We start from the raw sequence: 14,175 nt of genomic DNA, 5'->3' as shown, positions 1-14,175 counted from the left end.
TTCTTCAGGTGAATTCAGGTGAGTGTTTTTATATGAGTGCACTAGTTTAGAAACCTTGGATAATCAATGTAGTCAAATCAGTCAGGTGAGAGAAAATATGAATCAGATTATGAATATGTTGTTATAACTTATTTTATATCGTCTCCGTCCATCATCTATAAGCCTAAGTTTATTGTGTAGAGAAACAGGGTGGAGCTGGAGCTAATCTCAGCTGTACTGGACAAGAAGCAGCAAACGCATTGCGACAGACAGACTTGCATAATTGCATTTAAAGTTACGGGCAATTTAGACTAAATCATTAATCTGCGTGTTTTTGGATTGTGGGAGGAACCACAGGCAGACACATGTAAAAGGCATAAGCTTTATCTGGGTCCTTATAAAAGTTTTAATAATTTAATTGCAAATCTCATGCAATGCAGGTCCGAGTTAAAAATAATAGGAAGAATAATAATAAGAATAATAAGACTACACTAAATTTAACGTATCGTCGGTAATCCTCTTATTATTTTTTAACTCTGATTTCACACAATAATAACACTGACCTTCCTGTTCTCACACGGTTTGAGCTTCTTCTGCTCCAGAAACTGGCATCAGTGCAATGCTCTTTTTTTCCAACTCAAGCTGTGTCTTTGTGTAACTCTTCACTTGTCCCTCCAGACGCTGATTGCAGCACTACAAAATTAGAGGCATGGACATTGAAACAAACAAGGGCGTAGCCTCATTGATGTACCTAATCAAAATCTTTGATGATTATGCCTCAAAAGATCAAGACAAGGATCACCTGAGCAAAGCTGAGCTCAAGACCCTGTTGAGCGCTGAATTTTCATTGTTAATCCAAGTAAGTGTTCTCAGTACAGAGCATCAAAACAAAACCCATTTTATTCCTTTATTTTAGTGTTGTTCATATCTGGTATTTTTGTTATTATGAATTGTGACACACACACACAAGCACAATTTTTTTCACCGGGCTTGTTGTCTTTTAACAGGGTGCTAAACCTGAGGATGTTAACAAGATAATGGGGGCCCTGGATCACGACAAGGATGGACAAGTGGACATCCAGGAGTACATGTTTACCCTCTGTTCGCTGGGTATTGCCATGCATGGAGGTATTGGCCAATTCCATAAGAAAAAGTGACAGGCTGGTTATGTTCAATAACAGCCTTTATGGCAACAATCTTCATCATGTTATTGACGTGAAGGTTGTGCTCTTTTCTTAATACTTTCTTGTAATCAATCGACCCAACAAACCAACTCCTCACTGATTAATTTAAACATGTCCTGTCAATAAAGATGATATGTGTTTTCTCACACCTCTTTTCTGAACGTTGGACTTAAAAAATAAATGCTGATCAGCACTTTGAAACCTAAATGTTTTGTGATCATTTTCCACGTGGAACAGACCTAGTCGGCCTACTACTGCACATCCTGCGTCTCACGTTTTGCAAAGACTGGCTGTGTTACAAGTGCGTGAGGTGGTTACAGCAGCAAACGAGTTCACATACAGTAAGAGTTCAAGGAGGTGAAAAGATCATTTTGTCCATTGTCTTTTTCAACTAGGCATTAACTCATTTAACCAGGTAGAGGGATTTTTGGCAGATCTCTATCTGGTCCTGAAAGAAGCGGCCATGTTAAAAGCATGTGCAAAGTCATCGATGTCAGAAATGTAGAGTCAAATGAAATGTATTTGTGAAATGTATCTGTTCTAAAAAAAAATGTGCCATCGCCTGTTTATCTTGTCACTGATAAAAAAAAAACCCTGCATCATTTAGATCAGGGCCTGTGGGTGTTGCATACACACACACACACACACACACACACACACACACACACACACACACACACACACACACACACACACACACACACACACACACACACACTTGTCGTGCAGGTGGTGTAATCAGACCCAGGTGGTTGATGACTGTATGTGCATCACCTTGTCACTTGGTGGCTTATTTATGCCTTTAGAATCACAGAGTCTGTTTAGTTGTGTTGATGACTGAAAGACTCTTTTTTTCTTTTTACTTGATTTAAATTTGTCTCTTTGTCTCTTTATCGGAGACTTTATGTCCACGTGCGCACAGTTGACATTATGCTGTGAAAAATTAAAGAGCATAAACATTAAGGATAATATGTGGAAAGAACTGTGCAGAAAGAAGCTTAAGTACAGATGCAGGTTCAAACTGAAGCCAGTTTGTAATCAGGTTGAGTCGCAATTTCAACAATCCAAGCATTTTTGTCAACTCAGAGACATTTGTGAAGGCTGAACTAAGATGCAGAGTTAACGCAACGCAAACAATTTCGTCATTTAATATGGCGACATGATTTTGCTGGTCAGGAATGAGATTCATTAAAATAAGGTGTTTCGTGCCATTTCTCCCTCATTACGCTTCGCTCAGGGCCAAAAGCTTTTATGTGTGTGGTTTGGATGACACCGTGTCCTCCCTGACCCAACTGTCTCAGACTTTACGTTTTCATTTTTACAGTTTAAAATTTGCCGCATTTGCTCCTTGGCAACACATTTCAAATTGACACATGGTGCAGTACAGTTTTCAACCAGCAGGCGGAGACACAGACTTCATGATGCTTAGTATTGAAGTATTGAAGTATTTTTTTCTCCGTGCTTTTCTGTGGACCAGTGCTGCTTCATGTTTGTGGGGGACATTAACTAATTAATGGCAACAGACATAAATGATGGCTTAAAGCTCTGATGCTTTTTTTTTTTTGTTTTATTTCTAAACCATTCATCGTCTGAGAAGAGACGGATTCAAATTCAGCAATCCAGAGTAAAATTACTACATACCAGCTCGCTTTGAGTACTGCTGATATGTCATTGAAGTCTTTTGAATAAGACCATGGAAGGAGAAAATTGAAAAAGTTATTATACTATATTGTTTGAATCGTACTAAATGAAAGCGTGACCTGCTTCTTTGTCACATGCTGGATGTTGGAGACATATTTGCTTGATGAGCAGTAACAGTTTTTCTTATCTACTCACATTTGTACCTTTTCAAAATATCACTTTGCTTTTCTCAAAGAAATACCACCAAATCTGATGAATATTGTTAATCTGTGGATGCACAGCCCCCCTCCCCCCCCCACTGGCTCTTGGTAACACGTTGTGTTTCTGTGTGTGCACACCTCTCTGCAAACTATGTAATAATGTAGACTTTTTGAAGCGTTTCACTCGCGCTCTTGTTTGTTTCAGGTGTTGTTAAATTTGCCAATCTGTAGCTGGAAATGACCGGAAACGTGCTGTATGGATCTTATTAACCACGAGTCGCCATGAGATTCAATATCCTGACTTCATGTGTGGAGCCACGATTGTAGGAAAGTGTTTACACAAGCCTGCATGAGTGTGTGTGTGTGTGTGTGTGTGTGTTCTGCGATATGTCAGCACGATGAATGAAGCCCTATTTAAAGGGTCGTACCGACCATGCGTCTGTGTGCGAGGTTGTAAACACACATTTAAACAAGTTCTGTCCATTTTGGTCAAAGTGACGCTGTTTATGTAAAGATTCAGTCCAGAGGACCCAACGACTGAAGAGATGTTCAACTCACCTAATTGGAAAATGACAGTGTTCTGATGTTATTGTGTACAAATGTCTTTTTATGGGCATTTCCATATGTTTGCTCACACATACGTCTGAGCTGTGTGCATGTGCACTGGTCCAGTTAGCCATTAACAGATGGACTTGTATTACCCTCCCTGTTTTGTTTGAACTGAAATAAAAGCTTCTTCTGTGGTTTTACTGCTTTAACCTTTCTCCTTCATTTCCCTCCTGTCGACCCGCACCGAGCTTCTTGGTGTTCAGTGGGGACAAACCACTGGCACACTGGGCCAACAAAAGGCTGGAACATGAACTTGTGTTTAGCTTAGAGATAAATGAAGAGATCCAATCAGAAATGGACCCACGGTCATTTTTCCTGCACTTTACTTGGATGTGACAACGCGTAATCAGCTGATCGTGTGTGCTAAATTCATTCTGACACAAACCTGATACATGAGCTAAAACAACGGGGCCCAATCAAGAGCAGATTGCACAGATTATAAATTGGATCTGGTGCAACTTAGCCCCTGCGTTGTGTTTAAAGAGCCATGGTTTATCTGTTTGTGCAATGAATCCTCATACCTGAACCTAACTTTATCTGCTGCCTCAAGACCTCAACACGAGTCTATATCCTGGCTAAAAGCTCTGCAGGGCTCAGTGTAGATAACAGGGAAAGAAAGAAAACTCTACTCATAGATGGACAAATCAAGTTATTTAGGAAAATTCTGCATTGAACTTGCTGCGTGATGAAGAGAAGATTTCACAAAGGTCGTACTCACTACAGGCACAATTGTCTCGTACTATGCTGGAACTCACTGTCCTCAAAATCGTCTCAAGGCTCTTCATTATGTCAAGATGAAGATATTAATAGAGTCAAGATTAATAGACTTAAAAATGTCTAGGGAGTTACTGGGTCACCTTAATAGTGGGGAGTTAACACGAGTCCAGTCAAGAAGTAACGAAGCAGGGACTAGTGTTTTAACATCACTTGAAGACAGGATAGCGATTCGTTATATGTATCAGTTAGAGGATCTGATCCTGATCAAAAAAAAGTCCAAGGTCCCTCACAGTAGAACATTAGCGATCAATCTAGACGGCTTTCATGTCCGTATTTCACTGAACAGTGTCCAGACCCACCTCCTTGAGAGGGGCCAGGAAACAGCACGTTAAACCTCTGCCAAGCAGTGAATTTACACACATTCTAATCAGTTCATCCAAGAGTCTAAGTGGGTGTTTGTGGTCCTTTACATTTTGCACTGCAAAGAATCGGACAGAGGTCACAGCGACCTGGACCTGTGGACTAACAAAATCTAACCGGTTCATCCTTGACGGTAATGGTTTGAACCAGTTTTGAAGAAATCCGAGGCATTTTTGACATATCGCCTGCAAAAAAAAAAGGGACATATGCACAACCCGCCATTAAAAACCGAGCGAGCATAGTGAATGAATGCACAACATTTCATATCTACCTGGTAAACATCACGGAAAGGTGGTGCTCATGGGTAAAAAACACTGTTTGTAAGAGGTGATGTGAAGACATTATGTAACCTTTGCAAACCTATTATTATTATTATTATTATTATGTTCTTATTATCCTTCAACAATTATTTGCATAGCTACAAGATATGTGGGTGTTAATTACAAGTAAATCCAGCAGCATGAAGTTGCATTGAACACATTTATTAAATAGCTCACTAAGGATTGTGCCTTCAGTCACTCACAACATACGATAATGAGTTTTTCGGAAATCAAACGTCTGATAATAAAAGCTAATAGGTTCAGAACCTTTCTACACACACATTTTCCCAAAGTAGGACAATTGATTATATGGATCATTTCTTCCGCATAATCTCAAACAACTGTGACGCCCTGGGATTAGCTGCTGGTTATCGGACCGTACTTAAAGTTTACTGCTCCGGGTGAAAAAGCGTTATCAGTGCATCGCTGCTGTTTGCAGAGTTTCTCCAGTGAAAGACGGACCTGGACAAGCATCGATAGGACTCAGGTCAATGTTTACCTCTCACCTTTCTTATCGAGTTGGGAGTTTGCCCTCGGCGAGGGCAGAAAGCCCCTCGGTGTTTCCTCTCTTCTCTTCAGCTCTTGAGCAACAGGCTTGGTCAGAAGGCCAACAAAGTAAGAACTGAGAGAGACAAAGCCACAAGATGCTGATGATGTTGCTAAAGGTTAGTACCTGCGGAAGAATGCACATCGAGAACTTGGAAGGTTGAGCATTATGTTGTCAACCATTAACAGCCATTTTTTCAGAGCGGTTAACCTTAATCCTTAATGTAACCAACACTGACTAAATGCTTCTTATCTTTCTTTCTGGCCTCTGACATCAGCCTCAGTCCTTTCAAAGCAGGTGCAGTTCTTCAAAAGGACAAATCCACCTTAGAACGCTGTCAATATGACGTATCATGTCCATTCAGCTGCTTCGTGTTTAATCTGTCTTGCATTTGAGTTACTGTACAGGCTGAAGGAACAAATGACACGCAGACGTTTCTCCGGAACGTTAATATTCTGAGAAAACTGAATGTGTCCGTCCACGATTTAGAGGTTTTTGGGAGGATTGTGGCAACTTTGTCTGGTTTTTGCAGCAGTTTTTGAAAAATTGTAAAGCATGTTGGGCTGTTTACACACACTTTCCTTTATACCAACACCACCACTGTCTCCGTGTGTCTACGTCACAGCAGAAAAGCCTCCAGACTCTGGCTTTTGTGCTGATCATGAAGCAATTGTCAAAGCACAGCATTAATTGAATGCAATCTTTGTGATGCTCTGTCATCACCGTGAACCCTGCCCGATCTCCCCCCCAAAGGTCAAAGGTCACCGGGCACAAACAGCTCATCCACTCCTCAATGGTTTCTATCCTTCATCACATCTCTGTTTCTACATCATGGATGTGTAAAGAGATGTTGTTTTTCTGGCCTTGTTGGGTTTGAATCCATTCGAGAAAATCACTACGTGTTGATTTTAAAGCTGCTGTGGTCAATAGGTTTATACTAACATTAGATAAAAAAAGAAAAAAAGAAGTCAAACTCACTCAGTTCACTGCAAACTCTGCAACTGCCCTGGACCAACTTACCTCTTATTTCCTTACATTAAAATATGTCTCTGCTTCTAGCTGAAAGATTCCTCCGGATGACATCGCTTGGGGGAACCTTCAGTTCAGATTGTAATCAGGGTCGACCTGCTTTTCCAGAGCTCCCCCAAAATGAAATCCTCTGAACTCCTAATAATGAAAAAAGTCTTTTTCAGTGTTTTTCAGTTAGAAGAGGAGAAATATGGTAAGAGGGAAATTTACACCCTTAACTAAAGCCATAAAGAGTTGAGCCATGAATATTCCGATCAAAGAGAACACAGCATCCACTGCAGTATTTCAGTCACTAAACCATCAACATGTATGAATCCCTCCCCTAAGGCTGCTGCCGGGAATAAAGCTCCCAGAAGTACGGACGGCTTTGCCTTGTTTTGACAACTCCGTCTTCGAAATATTACGTTTCCATAGAACTAAATTGCAAAGGCAATTATGTTTTTCAGAGGAACAGTATTTCAGCCACATTATGTTTCTCCTCCCAGAGAAGGAGGAGGAAAAGATTTAGATTTTAAATGTCCCTTTATTGAACATTACAAAAACAAACCAAAAACATCCCCTACTGTCCATCTGGGACTAAAGGCCTCTGTATTGTCTGTCATCTGACAGTAGGCGTATTCCACCTTAAGTCTGGCCTTAAGCAGCCCCTCTAGAACTGGCACCAGCTCCACGCTTCCAGTACCCGGAGTTCGGCTTCAGAGTTCAGAAGAGTATGTACATTCTTTTTTCTGACACAGCATTGTGGGCCAGAAATGAACAAGCTAGAAGGAAATTTGAAACCACATCTTTAAAAGGTTAAACATTGCCGAAAGCCCGGGGCATTCAATAAATACATGTCCTAGTGTCTCTGTCTGGGAACAGAAGACACACTGGTCCACTGAGTTAGGGTCTGGCCGCACTCTGCTGCTGTCCCATGGTGCAACCTTGCACAGGCAAGCTGACAGCTGACGTGAAACGTGACCAAAAAACCCGACTCCTTCAGTCCTGCCAAGGAGCGTCACTTCAAAACCTTTACGCAGATTTGACAGACAGCTCTTTCCCTACACTCTCACATGTACTTAGTTGAAGAACTTGAGTACAGCCTTTCTTCTCTATTGATAATCTTTTGTGGGGCAGTGGCAGGAAGGATGAGGTCACCTGCTGGCGTCATTGCACTGGTCAGACAGAGTAACTTTTCTGCAAACAGCCCAAACTTCATCCACGACTTTATCAGCCTGACTGATCTGACTGTTCTTCGTATCGTTAGAAGATGCCCCGGTCTCTCTGAAATACATTGCAGTGTTTGGGTCCTTATATAAAGTTATCAAAAAAAAAAAGGTCCCTGAAACAACCACATGCCCGTGTTGTTATTACTGACACGCACAGTTTTGAAAACCTGCTACACCTGCAGTACAGAGCTCTAGAATGGTGTTAGACGCATAAAGGCCATTTCCTCAGCATGTAGAAAGAAGGATGAGGAGGAAATGAAGAAAGATAAGAAGAAGAAACAGCCACAGCTTTATTTAAGCATTGCATGGTTGTGTTGAGGTCACAGCAGCCGGTTAGAGGAACCGAACCAGACACAGGACTCAGGAACTGAACTCAGGCCTTTGGCTAAACTGTCCAGTGCTTTGTACAACTGCAACTGTTCCACAACCAGCTCCTTGCAACTCATTTGTCCTTAATAAAATACAGTTTCCTTCATTCAAAAAATATGTTGCATCTAAACACAAGTAATTACGACCACTATAAAAACATAATCATAGTTCCAGTTTAGCTTTATGGGAATGTCATTTTTAGGAGACGGGGTTGGATTTCATAATGTTGGATCAGCTATAACACACACACACACAATACTTACAATACACAGTGCACTTGTTTGACAGACTAACAAAAAGTGTGTTGCCATGTAGGTTCCACACCTACTACACTTTGCATGCAGCTGGTCCTGCATCACGGTATCTGGAGTGAAGATGGGGTAAAAGTGATTAAATAACGCGGACAGCGAAGAAAAGAAGTGACATCACATGCAAAATATCTAAAGACACCTTTACATTAACAAGCACCAGAAGTTGGTACAAATCAAACCACAACTAAAAACAAAATGCTTGTTGGCCAGAAACATGGCCAATGAATGTTTCTCCATGATATGTAAATAACAAGTGTGTGTGTTTGTGTGTGTGTGTGTGTGTGTTTGCATGGCCCCCAAGAGGCTGAAAAAAGTTGATGACAGATTAAATACAATTCTTTACTTGCAGCTTTGTTTGTGTTGGATGAGGCAATTTTGCTGTGAGACCGTTTTAGAAAAGGAAAATGTATTATTATTTTGTAGGATTTATGTGGCGTTATTCCTTTGTTATTGTCATGTCATTTCTTTTTTGTTGTTGTTGTTTCAAAGTAAAGTCACAGCATTAGTGTGTGTGAACCAGACGAGCACAAAGTCAATGATGCTTGTTTAAGTGACCTGCTTACATTAGCTAATGTTCGAAATTTCAGGACATTGTAACTTCAAACCATGTCATTAAACACAATCTTGTTTTTACGTCAGTGGTGTATGACTCCTGTGTGTGTGTGTGTGTGTGTGTGTGTAGCCCTGCCCCACTCAGCAGCCGTCAGGACAAAGGCATGCCGGCCCCCAGCAGACAGAGAGTCTGCAGGCAGAGCGAACACACAGATAAATTATGTCGACAAATGGCTCATCAAACTGTCACACTGATCCCAGACAATGCAGGCAGCAGCCCCAGAAGAAGAAGAAGAAGAAGAAGACACACAGATCCCAGAGAAAGGCTATACTTAAAGTGTCTGAGAGACGTCACTCATGGTTGCTCAACAAGATGCTCGACCTGTACAGACTGTCCTGCTGTTATGTGTGTGTGTGTGTGTGTGTGTGTGTGTGTGTGTGTGTGCCTAATGAAAAGCTTTACACAATAACTGAAAATGATGACTTACCGTGACACTAGGCCTCTATACTGTTTCAACATAAAGACATTTCCCATAAGCTTAAGTGCAACATGGATGCAATGTTGGAGATGTCAGCGTATCGCAATGATATTTAAAATGTAACATTTTATTTTCACAAACTAAGCGGAACAGGTACAGTAGTTTAAGGCGGCAGTTTGGGCTGTTGATTGTGCTCGGGAATAACATCAGGAGGCCTAAGTGGGCATCTCTTCGAACAAACACCAACAAACACAAACTTGTCTTTATGTGTGTAATGTCCACCTTTCCGTGCAGAGGGACCAGTTTAATCTTCTTACATAGCTGTGACGTCTCCATCCTGACCGCAGACATTTCCAGAGAAACATTTAGCTTCTTAGCCCCCACACACACAAAAAAAAAATAAAACATCTTGCACATTCATACGAATATCAAGGAAATGACCATATTTCCACCAACTGTGAATCGCGGATATTCACAGTAATTTTACAGTACAGTAGCAGTTGCAGTGCATTGGAGGAAATGACTCAAAAATCCAAATGCACCTTTTTTTCAAATAGCTAAATATTCCCTAGTCGCATTTTTTAGCCTTCGGGGAGCGACTAACTCCAACACCACAGGTTGAAGCCTGGAGATTCTTAGCTTGTTGTACAGACTGGAAACAGGGTGACGCAACTAACCAGGCCACTTCTGAACCTCCCAAGCTTTTACATTACGTCTCATGGTTTATGTCACTTTGTGTTTGATGGATTCCGGTTTTGTCATAACGACACGGTTAATGTTAGATTAATTTAAACATTTAATTTTAACATTTATACTTTATACTTATTTTGTATTTATGGGACAAATATGAAAGTGGTATTTATCCACTAGAAGGGATTTATTCTTATTTTAAGGACATTATGTGTAGGAAATTTAAAAAACTTTGTTACCTGACAATTTTTTTCCAAGCAAAATCTTTATTTATTTGTTTTTGTGGGGGGTTAACTTGACTTCTGCTTTTTCCCAGAAAGTAAATTCTAAGCAACACTAAACAGTATTAGTACAATATGACGCTGACTGAGTGGGTGTTTGGTCAGTGATTAGTAACAGGTTGAATAAGTAAATAAATTCAGCTTTCACTAAATTTCCCTGGTAAAGTCTCACTGAGGACACTGGTTTGCAGCAGCACCACACTAATTCCATATTTTATGCATCTTTCCTGGGAGTCAGCACAGGCAGTTTGCTGCTGTTGGACTCTGCTCTGCTCCTCAAATGACAAAGCTACAGCCTCTTTGTAGCTATTTCTCAAGCCTACAGGGCTCGTTTAACACTCCAAAGAAAGAGTTTTAGATTGAGGACAAGTCTGAGATGTCGACATACAGCTGATCAGTGTAGGATAGTTCGGTTTGGGACAGTGAAGCAGAGCTGATGGAGCGTCACAGTTTCTGTCATCGTTGTGACCGGTCAGTGCAACTCTCTTTCAGGGCAAAGTGAGGCCACTAATACCCTCAAGGGTGGTGTGTGTGTGTGTGTGTGTGTGTGTGTCTGTGTGTGTGTGTGTGTGTGTGTGTGTGAAAAGAGATGGCGATGGTTCTGGGGAGTTTAATGACTGATGGTAACTGTCAGCCTTCTCTCGCCCTCTCAACCCCTGGCAGAGTGCTGTGTGGGTTACAACCCTCACACACACCCAGTCCATGTGTGACTGTGTGTGTGTGTGTGTGTGTGTGTATTATCAGGAGCGAAGGGGCATCTTAATGAATGACCTTTGAACCCAGAAAGGGGATCCGGGCAGAGGAAGTTAAGACGAGAGGTGAAGAGGGGAGATGGAGGGTAAGGAGGGGACGCCTGGCGCCACATTATGCCTCCTGTCAGTCAAACAGACACCCGCAGGTGCCCCACCCATGGGATCACCCACTGAAAGTGAGCACCCTTCCACGTCAGCGGGTCCACAGTGATGAGACGCAAACAAAAACAGTGCACTGACACCCAACAAGCAGTCAGACGGTCAAAGGGTCACGACTCAACACTGGTTGATTTCAACTCGCCCAAAAGGTTTTCACTTAAACAAATTATGAAATGGCTTCTTTTCTCTTCTAACTTTGGGAGGAACAAAAGGGAGGAGCCAAGTTAGATTTATGATTATTATTGTCAAAAAGTACATTGATTTATCTGATGTGCCTGTGACTGAACCAATGGTGTTTTCAAAGTTGCAATCCAGCTCTCTGGTTGGTGCAGCTCATTTCAGCAGCTTTACTGGATGTGGTCTCGGTCGGGTCTCAAAACAACAGTAAGATGATGTTCATTTTCATTTTTGTTTTTTCTGCTGGGGATTTGACTTAATTACTACGGTTACTTCTGCCATCGTGCCAGGATTCACAGGAATATTCATGTACAGAACAGGATCTTGTTGGCGCAGATCCTTTGAACCCAACCCTGTCTCTTAAACTGACCGTGTATTTTTGTTCGCCAAAATTTCCACTCTATTAATAAATTATCCATGTTTTCTGCTGTAATAAGCCATCCCGCAGTACAATGTCCAGTTTGTGTGACTTCAGTGTTATTAAAGCAGTTGTTGGGTTGTGTTCAGGCAGTTACAGCAGCTGGCAAGGGTCAGAGGAAAACTGAAGGATGGAGTGACACAGGAAAATCTAAAAGTGGTTTTACGCAAAACATGTTTTATCACTTTTAAACACATCCACCATCTTTGTCTCACTCTACCGTCAGTGGTTTTTCTTGGCTTAACCCGACCAAACACAGGACTCTGGAATCAATTTCGGGTCTTTGGCTTGACAGTCCATTGCTTTGGACAGCTGCAAACCTCCCCAGCTACCTCCTTGCAACTCACTTTTCCTTAATAAAAGCACCATTTGTGTCATTAAGACTAGTCTTGGGTAATTTGCGATGACGTGTTTTGCTTTGCATGGAGTTTTCCGTGCATGATTAGAAACATCCATCCATTATCTGTAACTGCTTAGCCTGTATAGCGTCGCAGGGGCTGGAGTTTATCCCAGCTGTCACTGGACGAGCAGCGGGGTCTCCATTGTACCACAGGGCCAACAGCCTACAGGCAACTAACCTAACATGCATGTTCTTTGGACTGTGGGAGGAAACTTCATGCAAACTACACACATAAAAGCTGCAGCCGGGCCAGGAACCCAAACCCGCAATCTTCTAGCTGTAAGAAAGCCGTGCTAGCATTGCAGCAACATCAAAAGGAGGCAAAAGCCACTGAGTTTATGAACTGGTCCACTGATGAAACAAAGAGAGAGCAAACGTGCAGCACTTTCACACATGCACACCACGTAGCCGTTTTACGCCCTCGCTCTTACCTATGACCTGCTTATTGCGAGCGTCGCTTTGGTCACGCTTTACCCCTGAACTTCTTTTCCATTCAGCCGTTTCCTGCCATCTCAGGGTTGCTCCACTTTGGCACAACCACCGGATGGATTTGCCAAGGAATTTTCTACAGTAATCGTCTCCAAGGGTGAAGTCTGATTCATGTTGGAATTCTGGACGTTCTGCCCTTTTATTCAACCACCTTTGCTGAGCAAATTAGAATTACAGCTATTGAATTTGTTTCTCAGATAACTGGCCAGGTCAGGATGTCCTGTAAACTACCAAGAAGTTGGCGTTAGTCAGCAGGTTTAGCTTGTGACTAGTTTCTGATTAACGCACTGCCATTCTTGGCAAAGACGATGCTGTAATTGCAATTCCTTACGCAATTCCCAGAAGACCTCTTTACCAAAGCCGAGAGGAAAATTGTGCTCTTCATTCATTCTATGTGCAGACAGCTTCAATTGCAGTGTGTGGTTACAGCAGAACTTGGGGCAGAGAAAGTGAAAGAATAACTACTAGTTGGTAAAGATTTCCTGTCAAGAAATGAATGTGTGTTGTGTGGGTGCAGTGACAGGCTGACTTTGTGTGGAAAGAAGCTGTGAATGGTTCGACTTTCATGACAAAGTGTTGTGTGGTCTACCTGCAGCACAAGCATATACATGAACAAGGTGCTGCCAGGGTTGACCAGGTCGTCTGCGATTGGCTGGAGCCTAGTCGAATCCCTACCCCCCCCCCCGTCCTGACCCCAGGGTCCAGGTTTGTAATGCAGCGTTGGGAGGGTCAAGGCTGGGTCACCGCAGAAACCTAATGACTTCCTCCTAATAAAGACATGATGTATGAGATGACCAGCAGGTAACCCCAGCACCACGAGAGGACCAAAGATAGATAACCTCCATATTCCCATAATCACTCACAGTGAAGAAAATCACATCACATGTTAAAAACCTGTTGAATTGGCTGCACTCAGTTTGTAGAGCAACACAAACCGTCTGCAACCTTTAAATGTGCCAGTCCCAAACCTCTGTTTAAGCACTCTGTGCGTTTCCTATTCCTCACTGCCACACAAGATGGTTTGAACTAATTCATCAGAATTACTTGATCTTAGCTTCAGGTTTCAGATTTTCCAGCTATGAAAAGTAGGTGGACAAATGCAAGTGATGCCTGAATTCATTGTATTGTCTTTTCAGCATTAGTATCATGTGGTTTACTTATATCAAGACATTCATATAGTTTTCACAATAATTTCAATTTAAGATGATAATCATTGAATACCTGATCTCATGATTCATCCAGAA

General features: G+C 41.9%; 1 protein-coding gene across 1 annotated transcript; it reads left to right on the top strand.

Annotated features, from left to right (window-relative positions):
- The first annotated feature begins 688 nt into the window (after positions 1-688).
- Positions 689-1,136, top strand: LOC137130176 (protein S100-A1-like). Its single transcript, XM_067509995.1, has 2 exons — positions 689-838; positions 987-1,136. The coding sequence occupies exons 1-2, from the start codon at positions 689-691 to the stop codon at positions 1,134-1,136; spliced, it is 300 nt and encodes a 99-aa protein (XP_067366096.1).
- The last annotated feature ends 13,039 nt before the right edge of the window (positions 1,137-14,175 follow it).

Source organism: Channa argus, chromosome 7 (genome assembly GCF_033026475.1).
Source record: "Channa argus isolate prfri chromosome 7, Channa argus male v1.0, whole genome shotgun sequence".
Lineage (NCBI taxonomy): Eukaryota > Metazoa > Chordata > Actinopteri > Anabantiformes > Channidae > Channa > Channa argus.
This window is presented reverse-complemented; position numbering and strand designations above follow the sequence as displayed.

Bases quoted from the DNA above. Each gene is read 5' to 3' on its own strand.
- LOC137130176 (XM_067509995.1), top strand. From the start codon at position 689: ATGGACATTGAAACAAACAAGGGCGTAGCCTCATTGATGTACCTAATC. The intron at 839-986 runs GTAAGTGTTCTC...GTCTTTTAACAG, and splicing joins AATTTTCATTGTTAATCCAA to GGTGCTAAACCTGAGGATGT.